The following is a 22,221-nucleotide window of genomic DNA, read 5'->3' as shown; positions in this document are numbered from 1 at the left end:
GGGTTGTTTCCACTTTTGGACCATTATGAATAATGTTGTTATGAATATTCAAGTACAAGTTCTTATGTGGACGTCTATTTTCATTTCTGTTGGGTCTACACTTTGGACTGGAATTGCTAGGTCATTTGGTAACTTGATATTTAACTTTCTAATTGCCAATTTTTTTCCAAAGCAGCTGCAGTGTTTTACGTTCCAAATGGCAATGTATGAGGATTGCAGTTTTCCTACCCCCTTGTCAACACTTATTAAATTTTGTTATTTTTTTAAACTTTATTATAGCCATTTTAGTGGGTGTGAAGTGGCATCTTATTGTGGGTTTGATTTGCATTTCCCTAATCACAAATGATGATCAGGACTTTTAAATATGTTTACTGTCACTTGTATGTCTTCTTTGGAGAAATGTCTTTTTAAATCTTTTGCCCATTTTTAAATTGGGTTATTAGTCTTTTTCTGTTCTTGAGTGATAATAATTCTTTATGTGTTTTAGAAACTAGATCTTTATTAGATATGTGATTTATGAATGTTTTTGCTCATAGTAGGGGTTGTGTTTTCTCTTTTTTGGGGAGTTTTTTGTGAGTTTTTAAAAACTGAGCTACAGTTGATGTACACTGTTTCAGGTGTACAGCAAAGTAATTCAGTTATTTCACTTTCTTGATAGTGTCCTTTTGCAGCACAAAAATTTTTATTTTCATGAAGCCAATTTAATTTCTAAAATTGCTTGTTCCTTTGATGTCATGTTTACCCCTTCATTTTCTTGTAAGAGTTTTATAGTTTTAGCTCTTGCATTTAAGTTTATGATCCATTACGAGTTAATTTTTGTACATGGTTTGAGGTAGGAATCAAAATTCATTCTTTTACATTCATATATTCAGTACTATCTGTTGATAAAAAGACTATTCTTTTCTCATTGAATAGTCTTTGCACCCTTGTAAAATTCAACTGACCTAAATATGGGTTTATATCAGGAATCTCAATTCTATTTCATTGATCTACATGTTTGTCCTTATGCCAGTACCACACCGTTTTGATTATTTAGATTTGTAATAATTTTTGAAATCAGGAAGTGTGATTCCTCCAACTTTGCTCTTCTTTTTCAATATTGTTTCAGCTAATTTGGGTCCCTGGCATTTCCATGTTAATTTTAGGGTCAGTTTGAGAATTTCTGAAAAACAACAACGACAAAAAGCTGCTGGAATTTGATAGAAATTGCACTGAGCCTATAGATCAATATGAAGAGTTTTGGTGTCTTAACAAAATTGTCTTAGAATCCACTAACACAGGATATTTTTCTATTTATTTAGGTATTTAATTTTTTCAACAGAGTTGTAGATTCTAGTGAAACTTGTTTAACCAAACAAGTCTTGCACTTCTTTTGTTAATTTTATTCCTAAATATTTTATTCTTTTTGATGCCTTTATTAAATTGTATTTTGGATGCCTTTTATTTAATTTTCTTGCCTAACGACTGGCTCCGATCTTCAGAACAATATTGAATAGAAGTGGCAAAGTGTAGCTATGATTATCCTTTTCCTGATCTTAGGGGGAAAACTTCATTCTTTCCTGTAATATCTGATGTTAGCTGTGGATTTTTTACCTTTGTGAAGGAATTTTCCTACTATTCCTGTTTTGATGAGTGTTTTTATCATGAATGGGATTGAATTTTGTCAAACACTTTTTCTGCATCTATTGAAATGTGTGGTTAGTATTGCATTGATTGATTTTCATATGTTGAAACATTTCTGGAATACATCTCACTTGGACATGATGTATAATTCTTTTTACATGCCACTAGATTTGGTTTGGTAGTATTTTTGAGGATCCATGTGCATAAGGAAATATTTTGTGTATAATTTTATTTTCTTATAATATTTTGTCTGGTTTTGCTGTCAGGATAATATGGGGCTCATAGAATGAGTTGGCAAGTGTTCTCTCCTCTTCTGTATAATTTTTGGCAAAGTTAAAGAAGCATCAGTGAGGCATTCTTTAAATATTTGGTGATATTCACCAGTGAAGCCATTTGGCCAAGGACTTTTCTTTGTGGGAGGATTTTTTATTACTGATTTAATTTCTTTACTTCTTATAGTTCTGTTCAGATTTTCTGTTTTTTCTTGAGTCAATTTTGATAGCTTGTGGCTTTCTAAGAATTTGTTCATTTCATCCAGGTTATCTAATCTATTGGTAGAATCTTGTTTATAGTATTCCCTTATAAACCACTCTGTAATATAGTAATACCCTTATTTCATTCTTGGTTTTAGTACTTGGAGTACTGTCTTTTGCTTTTTGTTCCCTTGGTTAGTACTCATGGGAGAAATGGCTACTCAGGTCCTTTGCCCATTTTATAATCAGATTATTTGTTTTACTGCTGTTGAATTGTATGAATTCCTTGTGTATTTTGGATATTAACCCCTTATCAGATAGATGGTGTGCAAATATTTTCTCCCATTCTATAGGTTGCCTTTTCATTATGTGGATTGTTTCTTTTGTTGTACAGAAGCTTTTTAATTTATTTTAATTTATTTTAATGTTTTAAACTTTTTATTTATCATTTATTTTGGTTGCGTTGGGTCTTCGTTGCTGTATGCAGGCTTTCTCTAGTTGCGTTGAACGGGAGCTACTCTTTGTCGCGGTGTGCGGGCTTCTCACTGCGGTGGCTTCTCATTGTGGAGCACGGGCCCCGGGCGCGCGGGCCTCAGTAGTTGTGGCCTGCGAGCTCAGTAGTTTGTCGCGCGGGCTTAGTTGCTCTGTGGCATGTGAGATCTTCTCAGACCAGGGATCGAACCCATGTCCCCAGCATTGGCAGGTGGATTCTTAAGCACTGCGCCACCAGGGAAGTCCCTGTGCAGAAGCTTTTTAGTTTGATGTAGTCCCACTTGTTGATTTTTGTTTTAGTTGGTTGTGTTTTTAGTGTCATAGCCAAAAGGTCCTTAAAAGAACAGTGTCAATGAGCTTTTTCCCTGTGTTTTCTTTTAGGAATTTTATGATTTCAGGTCTTACTTTTAAGTCTTTAATCCATTTCAAGTTAACTTCTGTGAGTGATGTAAGATAGGGGTCCAGTTTCATTCTTTTGTATGTGAATATCCAGTTTTCCTAGCAACATTTATTGACGAGATTATCCTTTCCTCATTGAGTAGTTTTGGCTCCCTAGTCAAATATTAATTGATTGTATATGCATGGGTTTATTTCTGGATTCTCTGTTTTGTTCCACTAATCTATGTGTCTTGTTTTCATGCCAGTACCATATTGTTTTGAGTGTTATAGCTTTGTAACACAGTTTGAAATAAGGAAGTGTGATGCCTCTAGCGTTATTCTTCTTTGTCAAGATTACTTTGGCTATTAGGAGTCTTTTGATGTTCCAAATGAATTTTAGGATTTTTAAAAAAATTTCTGTGAGAAATGCTATCGGAATTTTGATAAGAATTGAATTGAATGGACATTTTAACAATATTTACTCTTCTCATCCATGAAGAGTAGCTCTTTCCATTTGTTTGCGTTCTTCAATCTCTTTCATCAATATCTTACAGTTTTTGGTGTATAGATGTTTCAATTCCTTGGTGAAATTTATTCCTAAGCATTTTGTTCTTTTCATGCTATTGTAAATGAGATTGTTTTGTCTGATGTAAGTATGTATGAGGTCGTAAGATAGATATATATATATATATATATATATATATATATATATATGATCAACTATCTCTGATATCTTTTGGTTTCCATTTGCATGGAATATCTTTTTTCATCCCTTCACTCTGAGCCTCTATGTGCCCTTAAAGCTGAAGTGAGTCTCTTGTAATAGCATATATATATATAGTTGAGTCTTGTTTTTTTTTTTTTTTTAATTTGCTCAACTACTCTGTGCCTTTTGATTGGAGAGTTTAATTCATTTACAGTTAAATTGATTATTGATAGGTAAGGATTTCCTAATGGCATCTTGTTGATTGTTTTCTGCCTGTTTTTTAGTTCCTTTGTTCATTTCTTCATCTCTTGCTGTCTTCCTTATCGAATTGATGATTTTTCATAGTGGTATACTCTGACTCCCTTCTTTTTTTCTTTTGTGTATCTGTAATACTATAAGTTTTTGCTTTGTGGTTACCTTAAGGCTTAAATGAAGCATTTTATAGATATAACAGTCTTTTTGGAGCTGATAGCAACTAAATTTCAATCACATACAAAATCTCTGCCCTTTTATACCCCACCCTCCACATTTTGTGTTTTTGATGTCACAATTTACATCTTTTATATTTGGTATCTATTAATAAATTATTGCAGTTATAGCTATTTTTGTACTTTTGTCCTTTAACTTTTATACTAGGATTAAGTGATTAATATACTGCCGTAGTACTGGAGTATTCTGTATTTGAATATATACTTACTTTTACTGATGTGTTTTATATTTTCATGTTTGTGTGTTGCTAATTAGTGTTCTTTCAACTTGAAGAACTCCTTTCAGCATTTCTTGTAAAGAAAGTCAAATGTTGATGAACTCCCTCAGCTCTTGTTTGGGAAACTCTTTCTCCTTCATTTCTGAAGGACAACTTTGCCAGCAAAGAAGCTGAGGTCCTCTGCAGAGCAGGCCACTGGAAAGCATGATCACTGCTGCTGCATGACTGATACTGGTAGCCTCTGCCATTCTTCCTTGTGCCAAGCCATCTTTATACTTCTCAGCTTTGCTGATCTCTGGGTGGGATGAAACCAAAGACGGTCCTTTGTGCAGTGCCCCAAAAGGGTGGGGAAGCTGGTTGCTCACCCTTTCCTAGTGAGAGGAGCTATTTCAGACCAGAGAGTTCCCTCTTGGCACTGAGCAGTGTGGACCTAGGGGGTGGGATAATGCAGACAAAATAAAGCTGTCTTCCTTTCCTTTTTGTGTGGTTATTCTCTGTTGTTGTTGTTGTTCCACTATGTTGCTGAAGTTTTTTAAGTGGACTCTTGAGCTCTCCCAGAGCTGTTTTTGTCTGTGGATAGCTGTCTAATTGTTGAAGTTTGTTGGATGGAGTCTAGGGTCTCCTACCCCACCATTTTGGTGATGTCACTCTGGATGATCTCTCTGCTTTTAATAGCTGCATGCTATTTTGAATACCTTCTTGTGAGAGTTAAGCCAAATGAAAAACATGGAAAACATCTAAAGATATTCTACTGTGGGTTTTGTTTAATATCGATATTTTAGTTGCTTTTTCAAGGACAGCACTTTCACAACATAGTTTTGTACATTATTTTGCTTATTTTAAAAATGAATATTAACTGTTCACTGAAATTTTTGTTTTCTTTTAAAAAGACAACACCACATCACAAGCTTTGGTTTTATTTGGTGCCCCTAAGGAAGCTGTTGAGATTATTCATGAAAATAAAATGACAAATACTGAAGGTGAGGACTGAATCTAAATTGTATAGTAACCTATGTAAACTATATTTATATTCACTCATTAGTTTGTGATATCAGTGTTAAATTTTTATTAAGAAATACACTGTAAATATCTAATAGTTAACAGAGTAATGATATATAATATTAGAATACAATATTTTAATAAATTTTATTAATAGTATATTGTTAATTAAAATTTGGTTCATAAGAATTGTTTACAATTTCAGAAATGTATGAATTTTTAAAATAAACATTTTCTTTATCCTTCATGCCAGGACTGGCAAGTGCTAGAAGCTTTCTAGTTCATTGAGGATATGTTTCTTAGAAGAAAAAGAATAAGGACTAATGTTTTTGGTGTGTGAAATCCAGAATTAAAAATTGTTCATTGAAAATCCATGAAACATTAGCTCAGAAAGTGTTTCTGGTATCTTATGTTGTAAGAAGTAGAAAGAGATGATGAAATGTATACATTTTATATATAGAGTTTCATACTTGTTTCTTCTCAGATCATTCTGGTGGAGAACTCCATATTTATCAAAATATTTAATCTAAATTTTGGTAAATCTCTGCTCTGCAGGTTGTTAGTTTGACAGGATAAAACTGGGATAAGTTACCCTTCTGATTATCTATTTCTGTTCAATAGAAATCTTGAATAGAATTTTAATGTTCTGGCTTAGAGTTTATTGCCGAAGTTAGTTATGGGCCATAGTTAGTTTTAGACAAATGTTTTAAAATATCAAATTATTGATTTATTAACCAATTAATTCAAGACACTGGAATATACATGTGCTATTAGGGTGCAGAGATATTTAAGAAATTATTCTTATATGGAATGTATAATCTTGCAAGCCAAATAAAATATACACCAATTAGTACAACACAATAGAAGTGGATGGTTGTATAGAGTAACAACAAAGATGACACAAAGTATTTAAAAGGTTCTGCAGCCAATTCCAGTGTGTGACCGTGGGGTTTCCCCACCACTAAGCCATTCTTGGACACCAGCTGGGTGTCCTACAATTCAGCTCAATTCTAACATCAGCTACCCAGAGATAGTGTCAGATCCCATAGGTCAAGGGCTTAGTCCTATAAGTCTACCCCTTGCCCCACTTCAGATGCCAGTCAAAAGCCCAGTTTGTCACCTGTGCTTCTGACCAACCAGTGTAGATTGGTGGTTCCAATTACACCCCTCCCTGCCTTGGTTTTGACTAATCTGCTAGAGTGGCTCACAGAACTCAGAGAAACATTTTACTTAGTAGATCACTGGTTTATTATAAAAGGATATAACTCAGCAACAGCAGATGGAAGAGATGCGTAAGGCGAGATATGGAGGAAGGGCACAGAGCTTACATGTCCTCTCGAAGTGTGCCAGTCTCCCCAAATCTTCAAGTGTTCACCAGCCCAGAAGCTCTCCGATCCCTGTCCTTCTGAGTTTTTATGGAGTCTACGTTACATGGGCAAGATTGATTAAATCATTGGCCATTGGCTATTGATGCACCCTCCAGCCCCTCTCCCCTCCCCAGAGGGCGGGGGCGGGACTGAAAGTTCCAACTCTGTAATCACAAGATTGGTTCTCCTGAGTCCCCATCCTTAGGTGGGGGTCCAAAAGTCACCTCAGTAACATAACAAAGGACACTTTCATTGCTCTCATCAGTTAGGAAATTACAAAGGTTTTAGGAACTCTGTGCTAGAAACAGATGAAGACCAAATATATATTGCTTATTCTAAATCACAATATCACAGTAGTGTATGACAAATGAATACTGTGGACAAGAATCTTTAGTGTTTCGAGTAACACCAGTTTGTATGGCCTCTAAGAATTAAGAGGATTGTTAATGGATAAGGACAGATTTGAACTGAATCTTGAAGGATGTATTTGTATATGAAAAGAAACGTGAGGAGGGAAATTAAGCAAGAACCACAGAATGAGTCAAATAATGTGATGAAATAGCACAAAGTACGGAAAAAATGGATTACTTTGACTACAGCATAGGAAAGATTCAGAAATTTAAAGATAATTGGTTAAAATAAAGCTAGAAATGATTGAGGGGCAGTCAAGAAGCATTCTGAATTTCAGGCTCAAAAGTGTGAACTTCATTATTGCTCAGTCTCTGGTCCTATATAGATTCGATTGGAGATATTATGTTACCAAATTCTTTGCTTGAAAGTATGAGTCTGAGTGCACTATGCAGAATTATTTGGTTATAGAAGGAAATATAGAAACTATTCACCTAAACAAATAAGCTGCTGGATAGTTCTCCAGAAAAGATAGGTTTATTTGGGATCAGCAGATTTGGGGTGTGCAACTACAGTGAGCCATGTGCAAGTTCCCCCAAGGCAAGAGAAGGAGAACTCTTTTATATAAAGGAAAAGGAAGTTGAGAGGGCTATAGTAAACAAAGAGCCCATGGCTTTTCATTGGCTGAGTCCTTGCCAGGAAGGAAGAGGAGTCCTTCTTCTTCTTGTTGGGCTCTGTTATCATCGCAGGGTGTGAGAGCTCCCCCTCCTGGTCTCCTGACTCTACTTGAGGTTTCTGTTTATTAATTGTTATAAAAATGATTATCCTATTATGGTTTGTGCTTAAGGTAATAAGGGTTTGATCTATGAATGATAAACGGATATGAAAGATAGGAATTAAAGAGATTACAAAGGAATTGTTAAGATTTGGTAAACCGACTGGGTATATTGTTACAGGAACTTGAAAAGGAGGATTCAACAATGGTTTAACTGTTGCAAACTTTCATAATGGGAACAGAGGAGTAAGAAAGGAAAGGAGGTTGAATGGAATGAAGATGAGTTTAGTTTTAGAAATACTGGCTTTGCGAATGGGTTTGGTCCTTTTAACTACCTGTGGCTTGCTGTCCTTGACAAAGTCCAAATGTTTAATGCCAAATATATTGGGGATGGGCCTGAAACTGAAATTTTCATCTTGGTATGTCTTTACTCTCTCATCATTCTTTCATTTGCCAAATAGTTCCTGATTATCGACTCTGTGCCAGGCACCATGCTCACTGCTTGGAATGTATCAGATCCCTGCCACTCTGCCACCTCCCTCTGTACATCTCCCTAATCTTTTCCAGCTCCATATCTGATCATACAAATGTGCTCATTTTCCTCTGTAGCCTTTCTGACTTTGGCATTTTAGTTTACTGATGTCATGAATTTATTTCCTTGTTTGTGGTATATCGACTTCTCAAAGAGTACATTCTACTTTTAATTCTCTTCCTCCCATACTGCATAGGATCTAGCAGGTCCATCCTTCCCTTCCCTACATTCAGTGCTAGGCTTGGGCTCTAGGAAGGACAGGTTTTGGAATACATTTGGCAAGGAGTTCAGTGTAAAGTTAAGTCTAAAGATGTGTTTACTTAGGAGTCAAGCACTCAGAGGAGATGACCAAGGGAGAGAATATAAAGGGGAAAGATTATTTCTTACCAAGTAGTCATGATTAAGAAATATGAGGAGAAATAGTCAATGAGGAAGTAAAAGAAAGCTATTAAAGGAGAACATTTCAAAGAAGTGTTTTCTACTATATTCTGTATAATGAGTTAAAAGAGAAGGAGAGTGGTACAAGGTTATTGAATTCTGTCACTAGGGAATGGCTGGTGGTCTTTTTAATCAAACAAATTTGTTGAGGTAAAATTTAAGTATAATAAAATCTACTCATTTTAAGTATACAGGTCAATGACTTTTGACAAATGTATACATCCATTTAACCACCGTCTTAAACAGGATATAGATACTCTTTTCAGAAAGTTCATTCATGTTCTTTGTGGTCACTGTCTCTTCACTCCACCCCTCATATCCACTGATATGATTTTAGTTTTAACATTTTAAAATTTTAAATAAGTGGAATCATTCCATTTGTGCTCTTTTGTGTCCAGTTTCTTTCAAAGACTCAGAAAGAGGTCTGTGAGATTCATCCATGTTGTTGAATATATTAGTAGTTTCAATGTTGCATATATTAGTAGTTGTTCATTTTATTACTCAGTAGTATTCCCTTGCATGAGTGCTGTATAGTTTATCTATTCAACCATTGATGGAAATTTGGGATTTTCTAATTTGGGGCTATTATAAATAAAGCTGTTATGAATATTTACACTCGAGTCTTTTTATAGATGGATTTTTATTTATCTTGGGTAAATACATAGAAGTGGAATGCTGAGTCATATGATAAGTGTATGCTTAACTTTTATAAGAAATTGCCAAACTATTTTCCAGAAGTCATTTACAGTTCCACCAGCAATATATGAGTTATAGTTGTTCTATATCCTCACTAATATTGGCTTTGCCAGTCTTTTAAATTTTAGGCATTCTAGTGATTGTGAAGTTGTACTGTACTGTTAATTAAATTTGCATTTTTCTGATGATTAATGAAGCTGAGCATCTTTTTACATGCTTATTAGTCATTTGTGTATTGTCTTTTGGAAGATTCCAAGTCTTATGCCCATTTTTTATTGGGTTGTCTTCCTATATAGGAAGTTGTAAATTTTCTCCGCACATTCCAGATATAAGTCATCTGTTGGATATATAACTGTTTTCTCCCACTCTCTTGCTTGTCGCTTCATATTGTAATATCTTTTTGAGGCATGCTGAATGTTTTGACTTTGATGAAGTCAAATTTATTTTTTTAATGTTTCTCTTTTCTCTCCCTTCCTTCCTTATTTCTTGCGTGTATTTTAAAGATATTTTTCTATTATGTCCTGGCCTATATTGTTTCTGATGGGAAATGTAGCAGTTATGCATATCCATGTCCCCTATATGTAATGTGTCCTTTTGTTATCTGGCTGCTTTAAAGATTTCCTCTTCAATTGGTTTTCAGCAGTTTGGCTATGATGTTCCCAGACATAGTTCTCTTTATATTTTAATTGTATGAGATTTGTTGAGCTTCTTGGATGTGTGAAGTTCTCTTTATATTTTAATTGTATGAGATTTGTTGAGCTTCTTGGATGTGTGAATTGATGTTTTTCATCAAATTTTGAAACTTTTTTGGCAGTTATTCTGTTATTTTTCCCTCCAAATTTCACTCTCTTCTTCTTCCAGAACCTCAACTTCACATGTGTTGGACTGATTGATTTTTTCCTACAATTCCTTGAGGATCTGTTCTTTTTTGTTCATTTTTCTTTCTCTTCTTCAGAATGGATAATTTTTTTAAAAATTTATTTTATTTGTTTATTTTTGGCTGCATTGGGTCTTCATTGCTGCACCTGGGCTTTCTCTAGTTGCGGCTAGTGGGGGCTTCTCTTGTTGTGGAACACAAGCTCTGGGCATGCAGGCTTCAGTAGTTGTGGCACACGGGCTCAGTAGTTGTGGTTCGTGGGCTCTAGAACACAGGCTCAGTAGTTGTGGTGCACAGGCTTCGTTGCTCTGCAGTATGTGAGATCGTCCTGGAGCAGGGCTCGAACCTGTGTCCCCTGCACTGGCAGGCGGACCCTCAACCACTGTGCCACAAGGGAAGTCTCTAGATTGGATAATTTTTATCAATTAATCGGCCCATTCATTCTTTACTCAGGGAAAGGTCTCCTCCTCCCTTCCCCCACCCCCAGTGTATAACAAAACTAAAAGGAACTTTGTTTTTCACAAAAGAAGTTAAAGGTACTTTCTGTTTATCACACAGAGGCTTTGCAAGGAGAAGAAATTATTTCTAAACTTAAGAGCACTAGCTTATTCTACATTTTGGGAAGAAAATCAAGATGTTGAAAGGGATAATCAAATGTGGAAAAGAAATCTGTGTTTAGATAAGTTTTTTACTTAGAGTGCTGAGGTCAGATAAAGGAATGATACAGTAACTCGGGTGATGGATGTAAAGGAATTACATATTAAAATCAGAAGAGAAGGAAGGATGGTAGTGATAAAATCTTAAATTATTGGGCCTGTGTGAGTAAATTATGTAAGGATCAAATTCACTGAGCAAGGAGAGTTGACAGTTAATGAACATAAACTGCCATTTGCCCACACAATCAGGCTGTCCGTATTTTTTCTCAAACGAAAGTTTCATGTTGCAGTCTCAACAAACCTCAGCTCTGGCCTAGGTCCAGGAGGATCTTGCTCTTATGCATTGATTCTGAGCAAGGAAATTGGAGTTGGGAAGATTTTTAGAGAGAATGAGTGTCCTGCCTGAGCTTAATGCTTGAAATACTCACCCTGATCCTTTCTGCACAGGCTTCATGAGGAGGAGCTCTGTCCATTTATGTTTAACTAAAACTGTGGCTTCATTGTATCATGGAATTTTAGGTGAAAATGATCTTATATAACACCCTGCCAACTATTTCATTTATTCAGTGAGAAATCTGAGGTTAGCAACTGAGTAGTTTTAGCTTAAAAAAGCACAGTTACTTATCAGTCAAGCTGAAAAATGAGTGACCATGGACACCTAGTTTAGTGACCTAAGTGTATCTATAATGTGGGCAAAATTAAGAAGTGGAAAGGAAAGTTTTAGCTTACACTGTGCATGTATTAGAATAAAGCAGTAATAAGAACTCCTGAATTCTTGTTCTTTCTTGTGCTGCTTGTGATGCCATGTCTTCTATAGACGTTCAGTGCAAAATTTAACTTCACAGGATTTCATTTTCCCCACTTAACCGTATGTAAAATGTTAATCCTAAACCACGGAGTGTTGTGGAAATTAATACTCACCTAGTAGGTTGAGAATGGCACACGTAGAAAAATGTTAAATGAGTCATTGCTATCTTTGCTTTCTCCCCATTTAATGAAGCAAAACAATGTTTTTGAGTGTGAGGGCAACCGCCTGGTTGCTAAATGTACTGTATTGAAACCTTATTTCTTGGGGAAACCTTATTTCTAAGGGCAACATGGCCTTATCAGGACGTTTGGATAAGAGATCAACATGTACTTTTTACCAGCTTGTTTTTTGGTCCTTTGACTGTTACAGAGATGAAAAAATACGTATCTATCTGTGTATGAACTAAAGGGGTAAAATGGAATATAACACAAAAAAATAGTCATACTGAGTATATGTGTTCACTATGGTCAAAGCATAGTAAAATACATTAGAATATCAGCATTGATATCTTGAAGGAACATTCGAATTTCAAAAACAAGTGATATGTGAAACTTCTGAGAGGTGCCCTGAAATATATTTTAAGAACTGCTTCTCTTTATTTTGCCACATTTTAAAAAATATAAAAACAACCTTCATGGTATTGCTTACACTCCAGAGCCAGAGAGATATAGTTCAAGTCCCAGCTCTCCCACATCCCAGCTCTGTGGAATAGGGCACTTTATATAACTTCTCTAAGCTTTGATTTCCTCATTTGAAATCAAGAGAATAATAAGATTCTCTTAAGATTGTTGTGAGGATTAAATAATATGTGGCATCAAAAGTACTTAGCACAGTTCCATGTTTGGCACATATTTTAGTGCTCAAAAATGTTTATATATATATTTTTTTCTATATGGGCTATTATTTTATATATGGGATACGAATATATATGAGATAGAGTAAACACTTATAAATGAAACACATGCCATTTTGACAGAGATTGCATTTTTGGAGGAGGATATTATGAGATATTTAAAAGATAAAGATATTTAAAAGATTGCAGTTTAAATGAAGCTATCTGAAATATTTATCATCTCTATGTGTTGACATTGAAACAAAAGGCACAGACTGGAGGCAACAGCATTACTTCTGTGTTCCTCAAGGTTAACTGCAATGAGGACATCAGACTGTTCTCATTGAGGCACCGAACCTATTCTGTGTCTTGCATTTAAGATCAGTGATTGCAGCTGTAATCCAGACCAATAGAGTCTTTAGAGGCAAAAAGACTGCAAGTAAGCACTTTGGTGGAGTCTCACGGACAACTTTGCTGTGCTTCTGCAACCTTCAGTTGATTCGGAACATGCCAGGATTAGAATCACTGAGGCACATCAGACTGAGTGGATTTTATGATGAGTACAACTTGAATGCCATAGTGAGAACATCAATCACACTTCGCATGAGACTTCAATTTTTAGAGATGGAAGGTAGAAAATGAGGTTATTATGAGGATGATAGGGACCCGCTTTTATTTTTTTTCAGCAAAAGAAACCATGCTGGATTTAAGGAAGAACTTCCTCAGTGCCTGAGTGGTTAGATATTATTTACATTGGAACATGTGGGGTCTCTTTGAGGGGAGAATTTAAAATACATGTCAAAGTCATTTTTTAAGTGATTCAGGATCTATTTAGAAACAAATGGATTAACTGGTTTCTACCTTTTTTCTTTTTTCATGATGCTACGGAACACTTTAACTTTTTAACTTTCTTGAAGTTTTATTCTTGCTTCTTAGATTTATTTTTATTTGTTACAGTTTAAGTTATAAATGATCATTTTATTTTAGCTTTCGGATTTTTTGAAGGTTAATTCTATAATTCTCTGACATTTATCAATCTGTTGATTAAAGAAAGTTTGAGTGTTAGTACTAGTAAAGCAGAATACTTTTTGTACATTCTGAGCTTCAGGGTTTACTATTCTGTATATGACTGTGAACTGATGTCCTCTGTCTGCTTTATCTATAGGGGTGAATGAAGGCATTTACTTTAGCCACCCATGCCGACGTAAAAGCTGTGCTTTAGTAAACATCCCAGCACCATGTGTCAACAAAATGATTTCACACATTGAAGATGTAGAGTCTAAAATACAGGAGCATCTGAAACAGGTAAGTGATAATTAACATGCTAACATTTTTGTAAGCTCTATAGGGCCTATAAGCGTCTGTTACTTAAAGAACCCGGGAAATTATTATTTTTTTTAATGATTCTTGGACTACTTTATAGAATCTTGGCTCAGTTACATAATTTACTAATCTAGTCATGTTTTTGATAGTGTCATTTCAGAAGGGTGAAATGACCTTATTAAATAGATTTTTTTTTTCCTACGTGTTTGTTCTTTATCCACAGGCAATCATGCTAAGTAGTAATTTCCATAGCCAACTTGACTAGTAAATTAAATAGCATTTACATCCTTTTTAGGGACACTAAACTGATTAGATGATTAGATGAGTAAATTGGTGTATAAAAGGACAGAATGCCCTCTTTAATGAGTTATTTTGTTCTAAAGAAATACTCAACAGGTCTGTTAAAAGAGAATATAATGATTCTTCCTTTGTCTTTTTAAACTGATAAAGTTTGCCTTTATTATTCTGAAGGGAGGTCAATCTTGAAATCACTGAAACTTTCAGTTATTTTCAAAGGATGATTTAGGAATGATTAAAAAACCTTCTCATACATTTTATTAATATTATGTTTCTAAGCAATTAATGCACAACTGCGCTGCCCAGACAGGAAGATAAGTTTGTCAGAGATTTGTGCTGTTTCCCTTCCTTCACCACTGTTACTGGATCTGGCTCTGAGAGAGTTCTGATGGGCCCTCATCATGCTTGATCTAGGGTGTAGTTTCCTTCCAGAGGCATTAGAGTGCCGTCTTTAAGATCACAGCCCTTAGAGCCACATATTCTGTGAACTTAGATGGGAATGGTGATAATAATATTGTGTTAGTTAAGTGCTGGCATATGGTATTAGCTATGTGTATTGTTATTTCTACAATATTATTTGTATCATTCTGTATTAGTATTATATTTATCTCTGTTGCTTTTTTGTTTCCCCAAACCAGAATACCCCTTCAGAAAATGCTTCGCAGGTCACAGGTCTAATGGTGGCCTGGGCCTTGAAGTGTATATTAAATAGATAAAAGAGAATTAATATTAATTAATATGATATGCTGTACACGGCACATGTATTTTAATTAACAATATGCGTGTTGTTAAAAATGATGAAAATAGATTCATAGGTATTTTAATAAACAATTATAGTAACTGTACTATAATAGCTATTATAAACCAGTGTAATAACTCAAAACTGTTGTTGAATTGTTAATGTTATGTCTAACTGATAGATGGGGAAATAGTAATTTAAAGTAGTTGAGAATCTTGTTCAAGGTCACAAGACAGAATTGGGATTTGAACACACACCCTCTTTTATCAAAGCCCATGTTCATTACCCAATCCTGCTTGGGATTCTGAGCAGTTAATGAACTGTTAAACACTATGGATAATGCACCAGCTAAAATATTACCTTAGATAAAAGTAATTCACAAAATAAGCTAAGATATTTTATAGCTTATCTTCAGGAAAACTGAAAAACCAGCCTTTTTGTGTAAATATATTATGTAAATGAGCCAGCTGCTGTAAGTTTGTCCATCCACTCATAGACGTTTAACTGCAATTCTGAATCTTGAAAAGAAAATTTTTCAGAGTAGAGTTACTGTGAACATTTTATCTATATTTGTTTTTGCAAAGAATGAGAAGACATGGAAAAATGATGGAAATAATCACCTGGATAACTTCCTATACAAATAAGAGTTTTTGTTTTATTTTTCTTCCACCTGATTCTCCCAGACTGCCTAGAATAGAGATAGTTTTATTTAATTTGGAATGATCTCTACTAAATTGAAAATTTCTTCTTCATTTAATCAATACAAGTCATTTAGATGCTACTATGATTTAAAAGAATGGCTTAGAGAGAAAGTGTTTAGAAATCATTCTTTAAAATATAAAGAATATATTGTACAAAAATAATAACTTTATCATTAATAACAATGATAATAAAGCTTATGTTTATTAAGTGCTTACTGTATATCATAGGCTGTATTAAACACTTAATATGCATGATTTTATTGAATCTTTATGGAAACCTTGTGAGGTAGAAAGTGCCATTATCCCCAGTTATGGGTGAGGAAGATGATTGCAAAGGTTGATTTCTCCTTTCTCCCAGAGCTAGCATCCAGACCAGGTGTGTCTGAGACCTATGACCACTCTGTTCATCACTGTACTGAGTCATCTCTATGCCTGAAAGTATGTCAGCTGTGAGGACCCAATAACATGAATGTTAAAATGCTTATACTTGGAAAACGTTGCTTTGCTTACACCATTTTGTATCCGTTTTTAATTCTGAAATCTAATGTTTGATCATCTGACCCTCTTGACCAAATACTTTGAGTTCTCTCATTCTGTTAATTCTATTTCATTTGAAACTTCAAACCTGACACATCCACCATTTCCCATTCTATCATACCCATTTTCTTTTACTTTCTTGCCTAACCAATTCATCTCTTAAAACACTCACCAATTGGTATATTTGGTCCTTTACTTCTTTATTCTGCAGTCCTTTTAGTCTGACAAAGTGCCAAATCTAATGAGCTCTTTCTGATGGTCCGCCATCTTGACTCCTACACCCAGGCTGCTGAATAGTGATGGAGAACATTACACAATAATCCAAATTTGAGATATTATGCATTCATGGTTTCCAACCTCAATGGGACCTTTCATAGTGCTCTGAAATTATTCTATTTGTGAATCAGAACTTTCCCTCGTATTCTTTGGTGGCTACTCTAGTCCTCTCTTTTGTTCAGGTTTCCAAATCCTCCACCTCACTACTCAGTCATCTCTTACTTCCCAAAGAAAATAGGAGATAAAATAACAGAAATGCCTCAAACCCCTGTTATCTCACCTATGCACGTCCTTGAATTCCACAAACATAATTCCCTTTGTCCTTCCATGGAAGATCCATCCCCCCACCAAATGGCTCTCCCTTCACCTGTGTTCCATCTTCTGCCTTTGCAAGGATCTTGTTCCATCAGGCGTTGTTCCAATCATCCTATGTTCCAAATCTCCTTTTTTATTAACTCACTCCTGTCAACGTTTAAAATATTGATGTTTCTCCTGTGTTCAAGAAATTTTTTCATCCCATACATCCCTTTAAATATATCCCCTTTTCACTTTCTCTTCTCATTCCATGTAACATCTGAAAAGAGTTGCCTAAATTTAGTATCTCTGATCCCTCACCTCCCAGTTACCCATTTATTCATTGCAATCTGTATTTGGTCCTCATTCTAATGAAAATACCTTCAGAAAAATAACCACTGTTTTTTGTGTTATCTATTGCTACAAGCGTGCGTGCGTGCACACACACACACAAACACACACACTCTAAAACTTTGTGGCTAGAACAAGCATTTATTTGGTTACCGTTGAGCAATTTGTTCTGGGCTCAGCTGGATAATTTTGTTGGTTCTTGCCTGGGGCCAATCATGTGGCTGCACATATCTGCTAAGTCAACTGGAAATAGTGATAATGATGGCCTCGCTCACATGCCTGGTGGTTGGGAGAGTATTTTAAGAGGACAAATCTCAATGGGTAAGTGCTTAATAAAGCTTGTGTTATGTTTGCTGAAGTCCCACTGGCCAAAGCAAAGCCTATAATCAGTCCCCCTGTTAATCCAGTAGAGTATTAGAGAAAATGTGGATGCCAGGAGGCACGATTCTTTGGAAACTATTTATGTAGCAATCTATTAGCTAGTCCATTGGCAACATGATGAACCATCCATCCAAATGCAAACTATAATCACCAGCTCCCAAGAAGTTTTATTCCATAATGGTATCATGCAGACGTCCATGGTCACACATACTGCAAAAGATCTGACACAGGCAATATTTCTTAGGTGCAGCTTCTTTTTGACCCAGAAATATGTGAATTAAAATGAGAAGTTAAATACTGTTTCTGCATACTTAGCATATAATGGTGAAGCAGGTACAGAATCATCACAAAAAACATTCTCATTTCCATAAGGGGAGGAATGAAAGGCACATAGCTTTCACTAATGCATAAAATTTTGAAATTTATCAGAGCACATGATGTTAGGTCTACCACATCTGGGACCAAGGAATGTTTCTTGATTTAGGACTCAGTTCTGCTTCCTGGGAATAGTTTCTGAATTTGTTGTTCTCCTTATCTCTTTAATCTACTCTCTGAGCTCTTTGCTCTTTGATTTTCATAACAGACCTGAATAGCTATCTCAGACTTTTTCCTGTATTAGTCTGCTCATGCTGCCATAACAAAATACCATAGACCTGGTGGCTTAAACAACAGAAATTTATTTTCTCACAGTTCTTCTAGAGGCTGGAAGTCCAAGGTCAAGGTGCTGTCAGGGTTGGTTTCTAGTGGGGAATCTCTTCCTGGTTTGTAAGCAGCCTCCTTCTCGCTGTGTCCCCACATGGCCTTTCCTCTGTGCCCATATGTTGAGAGAGAGAGCTCTGGTGTCTCTTCCCCTTCTTATAAGAACACAGGTGTTATTGTATTAGGACCCCACCCTTATGACATCATTTAACTTTATCTGCTAATACAGTCACATTGGAGATTAAGGCTTCAACATACGAATTTTGGGGGCAGACAGCTCAGTCCATAACACTGCCATAATAAGCTGGAAGCTCAGAAGTTTTTTGTATTTTGAACTCTCTCTTGTTTTTTAGTTCAAAATGTTTCAATTCTCCTAAGAACTTCAGGGTTTCATATTAATCTCATTGGGTTTAACCCCACAACTTAAAAGCTGTGGCCATATTCTTTTTTTTTTTCTTTAACATAATTTCTTTTAGTTAGGTAATTTTTTATATTCTCCTAAATAGCATTGGTTTTTTAAAATAAACTTTATTTTAGAACAGATTGAGACTTCTAGAAAAATTGGGATGATGATACAGAGATTTCATATATACTTACATTACATAATATCTTACATTAGTGCAGTACATTTGTAGTATAGTACATTTGTTGTAATTAATGAACCAATATTTGTACATTATTACTAACTGTAGTTCATACTTTATTTTATTTTTCTTAGGCTTATTTCAGATGAAATTCATGTAACATAAAATTAACCGTTTTAAAGTGAACAACTAGCAACATTTAGTACATTCGCAAAGTTGTGCTGTCACCACTTCTATCTAGTTCCAGGACATTTTCACCACTGCAAAATAAAGCCTCACACACATTAAAGATTTAATCCTCATTTAACTCTCTACTCTGGCCTGGCAACCACAATCTGCTTTCTATTTCTATGGATTTACCTTTTCTGGAGTTTTGGTGTAAAGGAAATCATACAATATGTGATCTTTTGTGTCTGGCTTCTCTTACTTAGCATAACATTTTCAGGTCCATCTGCATTGCACCATGTATCAGTACTTCCTTTTTTATGGCTTAATAATATTCCACTGTATGTATATATGACAATTTGTTTAACTGTTCATCTGTTAATGGACATTTGGGTTGTTTCTACCTTTTGTCTATTGTAAATATGGCTGAAATGAACCTTCATATACAAGGATTTGTTTGAGCACCTGTTTTCAATTCTTTTGGGTATATACCTAGGGGTAAAATTACTTTGTCATATGGTAGTTGTATGTTTAACTTATTGAGAACGACCAAACTGTTTTTCATAGCTCAAATATTTTTGTTCTTGAGTTGTGAGAGTTCTTTATATATTTTGGATTACTAGACCCTAATCAAATATATGATTTGCAAACATTTTCTCCAGTCATGTAGGTTGTCTTTCACTTTCTTGATCGCGTTACCTGATGTACAGAAGTTTTTTATCTTGACGAAGTTCAGTTTATCTTTTTTTTTCTTTTGTTGTTCATGCTTTTGTTGTCATATCTAAGAATTCATTGCCAAATCCCAGGTCATGAAGATTTACCTTTATGTTTTCTTCTTTGAGTTTTATGGTTTTAGCACTTATATTTAAATCTTTGATACATTTTACATATAGGAGACATGTATATCCTTGGAGTCAAAGGTAAGATAATGGTGGATTAAAAATGACTACCCTCCTCCTTTATACCTCCTTCCATTAACAGTCTATTCTCTCAACCTTTAAACATAGACTGGACTTGTGACTTGTTTTGAACAACAAATATGTCAGAAGAAATGTCATATAACTGCTAAGCAAAGTGTCAAGAAGCCTTGAAGCTTCTGCTTTCACTCTCTTGCTGCTGTAAGTTCCCCAGGTAAAGAAGCCTAATCTAACCTGTTTGAGGATGAATGACCAGGTAGAGAGACAGACCCAACCCACAGCAAGCACAAACCATCAGACTTGTGAGTGAAGTTGTTTTGAACTATCTATCCTAGTCAAGCTGCCAGATGACTGCATTAGTTTGAGGTCACATTAGTGACCAAAAAAACCGCACAGCTGAGCCCATCTTACATGGTAACTCACAAAATTATGAGCAAATAAAACGGGGAATATTTATAGCCACCAAGTTTAAGAGTGGCTTATTATGCAGCAATAAATTATGCATTGTTGAAATACGACACTGAAATATACAGGCACATGTGCGTATACACCACATTAAACTGAGTAAAATGGAAAATTTTATTCTGTGTGGTGTTGAAAATGAAACTGTTGACCACTTTCTCCTTCTGGAAAAATCCCATTTCTATTTTTTTTTAGTGTCTTTTGCTAACTTGACTCTAACAGGCTTTATTCCTACTTTGGTAGATATTCCTTCCAGTCTTTATGGCAGATCATTTTTCCTCTGACCATATTGGAAATACTGGTGCTCCCCAGACATGTCCTCTTCTCATTTTACTCTCCCTTTGGGTAATACCATTTGAATTTATGTTATTTATGTACTGTATGCTTATACCAACTTGAGATTCCCAGCTCAGATTTCACTTTTTTTATAAGACCTGTATACCCAATGCCTACTGAACATCTTTTTATATATATCTTTGAATCACCTCAATTTCAAAACATACGAAACTAGTTATTTCTTTCTTCTGTGTTCCCAGGTGCAATTAAAGGAACATTATTCACCCAGTAACCTAAGCCAGAAAGTTGATTAATTATAATGACTGTTCACTTTTCCTTTATATACAATTACTAATTTTTTGGGTTTTTTAAATTTAATTTAATTTTTTATACAGCAGGCTCTTATTAATTATCTATTTTATACATATTAGTATATATATGTCAATCGCAATCTCCCAATTCATCACACCACCACCACCACCCGCCCCGCTCTCCCCTCCTTCGTGTCCATACGTTTGTTCTCTACATCTGTGTCTCTATTTCTACCTTGCAAACTGGTTCATCTGTACCATTTTTCTAGATTCCACATATATGCGTGATTATATGATATTTGTTTTTCTCTTTCTGACTTACTTCACTCTGTATGACAGACTCTAGGTCCATCCACGTCTCTACAAAGGACCCAGTTTTGTTCCTTTTTATGGCTAAGTAATATTCCATTGTATATATGTACATCTTCTTTATCCATTCGTTTATCGACGGGCACTTAGGTTGCTTCCATGACCTAGCTATTGTAAATAGTACTGCAGTGAACATTGGGGTGCATGTGTCTTTTTGAATTATGGTTTTCTCTGGGTATATGCACAGTAGTGGGATTCCTGGGTCATATGGTAGTTCTATTTTTAGTTTTTTAAGGAGCTTTCATACTGTTCTCCATAGTGGCTGTATCAGTTTACATTCCCACCAACAGTGCAAGAGGGTTCCCTTTTCTCCACACCCTCTCCAGCATTTGTTGTTTGTAGATTTTCTGATGATGCCCATTCTAACTGGTGTGAGGTGATACCTCACTGTAGTTTTGATTTGCATTTCTCTAATAATTAGTGCTGTTGAGCAGCTTTTCATGTGCCTCTTGGCCATCTGAATGTCTTCTTTGGAGAAATGTCTATTTAGGTCTTCTGCCCATTTTTTGATTGGTTGTATGTTTTTTTTTAATGTTGAGCTGCATGGAGAATGTTTTGTAGTAAGAATCAACCAATTACAGCCCTTGGGCCAACTTCGGCCCAAAGCCTGTATTTGTAATACCAATAAGCTTAGAATGGTGTTAACATTCTTAGGTTTGTAAAGAAAAACAGAAAAGAACATGTAACATGTTGATCTATAAAGAGTAAATATTATATGCTTTTGAAAAAAAAATATTGAGCTGCATGAACTGTTTATATATTTTGGAGATTAATGCTTTGTGCGTTGATTCATTTGCGAATATTTTCTCCCATTCGTAGGGTTGTCTTTTCGT

The 22,221-nt window shown here is 35.2% G+C and overlaps 1 protein-coding gene across 1 annotated transcript in view; it reads left to right on the top strand.

Annotated features, from left to right (window-relative positions):
• Positions 1-4,682: 4,682 nt before the first annotated feature.
• The window catches only part of CCDC178 (coiled-coil domain containing 178), a 368,496-nt gene continuing 350,957 nt past the window's right edge, over positions 4,683-22,221 (top strand). Inside the window, exons 1-3 of the mRNA XM_068562450.1 lie at positions 4,683-4,722; positions 5,269-5,358; positions 13,872-14,011. Coding sequence (XP_068418551.1) covers positions 4,683-4,722; positions 5,269-5,358; positions 13,872-14,011 — 270 coding nt within the window. The remainder of the gene's footprint in view (positions 4,723-5,268; positions 5,359-13,871; positions 14,012-22,221) is intronic.

Source organism: Eschrichtius robustus, chromosome 14 (genome assembly GCF_028021215.1).
Source record: "Eschrichtius robustus isolate mEscRob2 chromosome 14, mEscRob2.pri, whole genome shotgun sequence".
Taxonomy (NCBI): Eukaryota; Metazoa; Chordata; class Mammalia; order Artiodactyla; family Eschrichtiidae; genus Eschrichtius; species Eschrichtius robustus.
The sequence above is the reverse complement of the archived record's forward strand: the minus strand, read 5'-3'. Positions and strand labels throughout refer to the sequence as shown.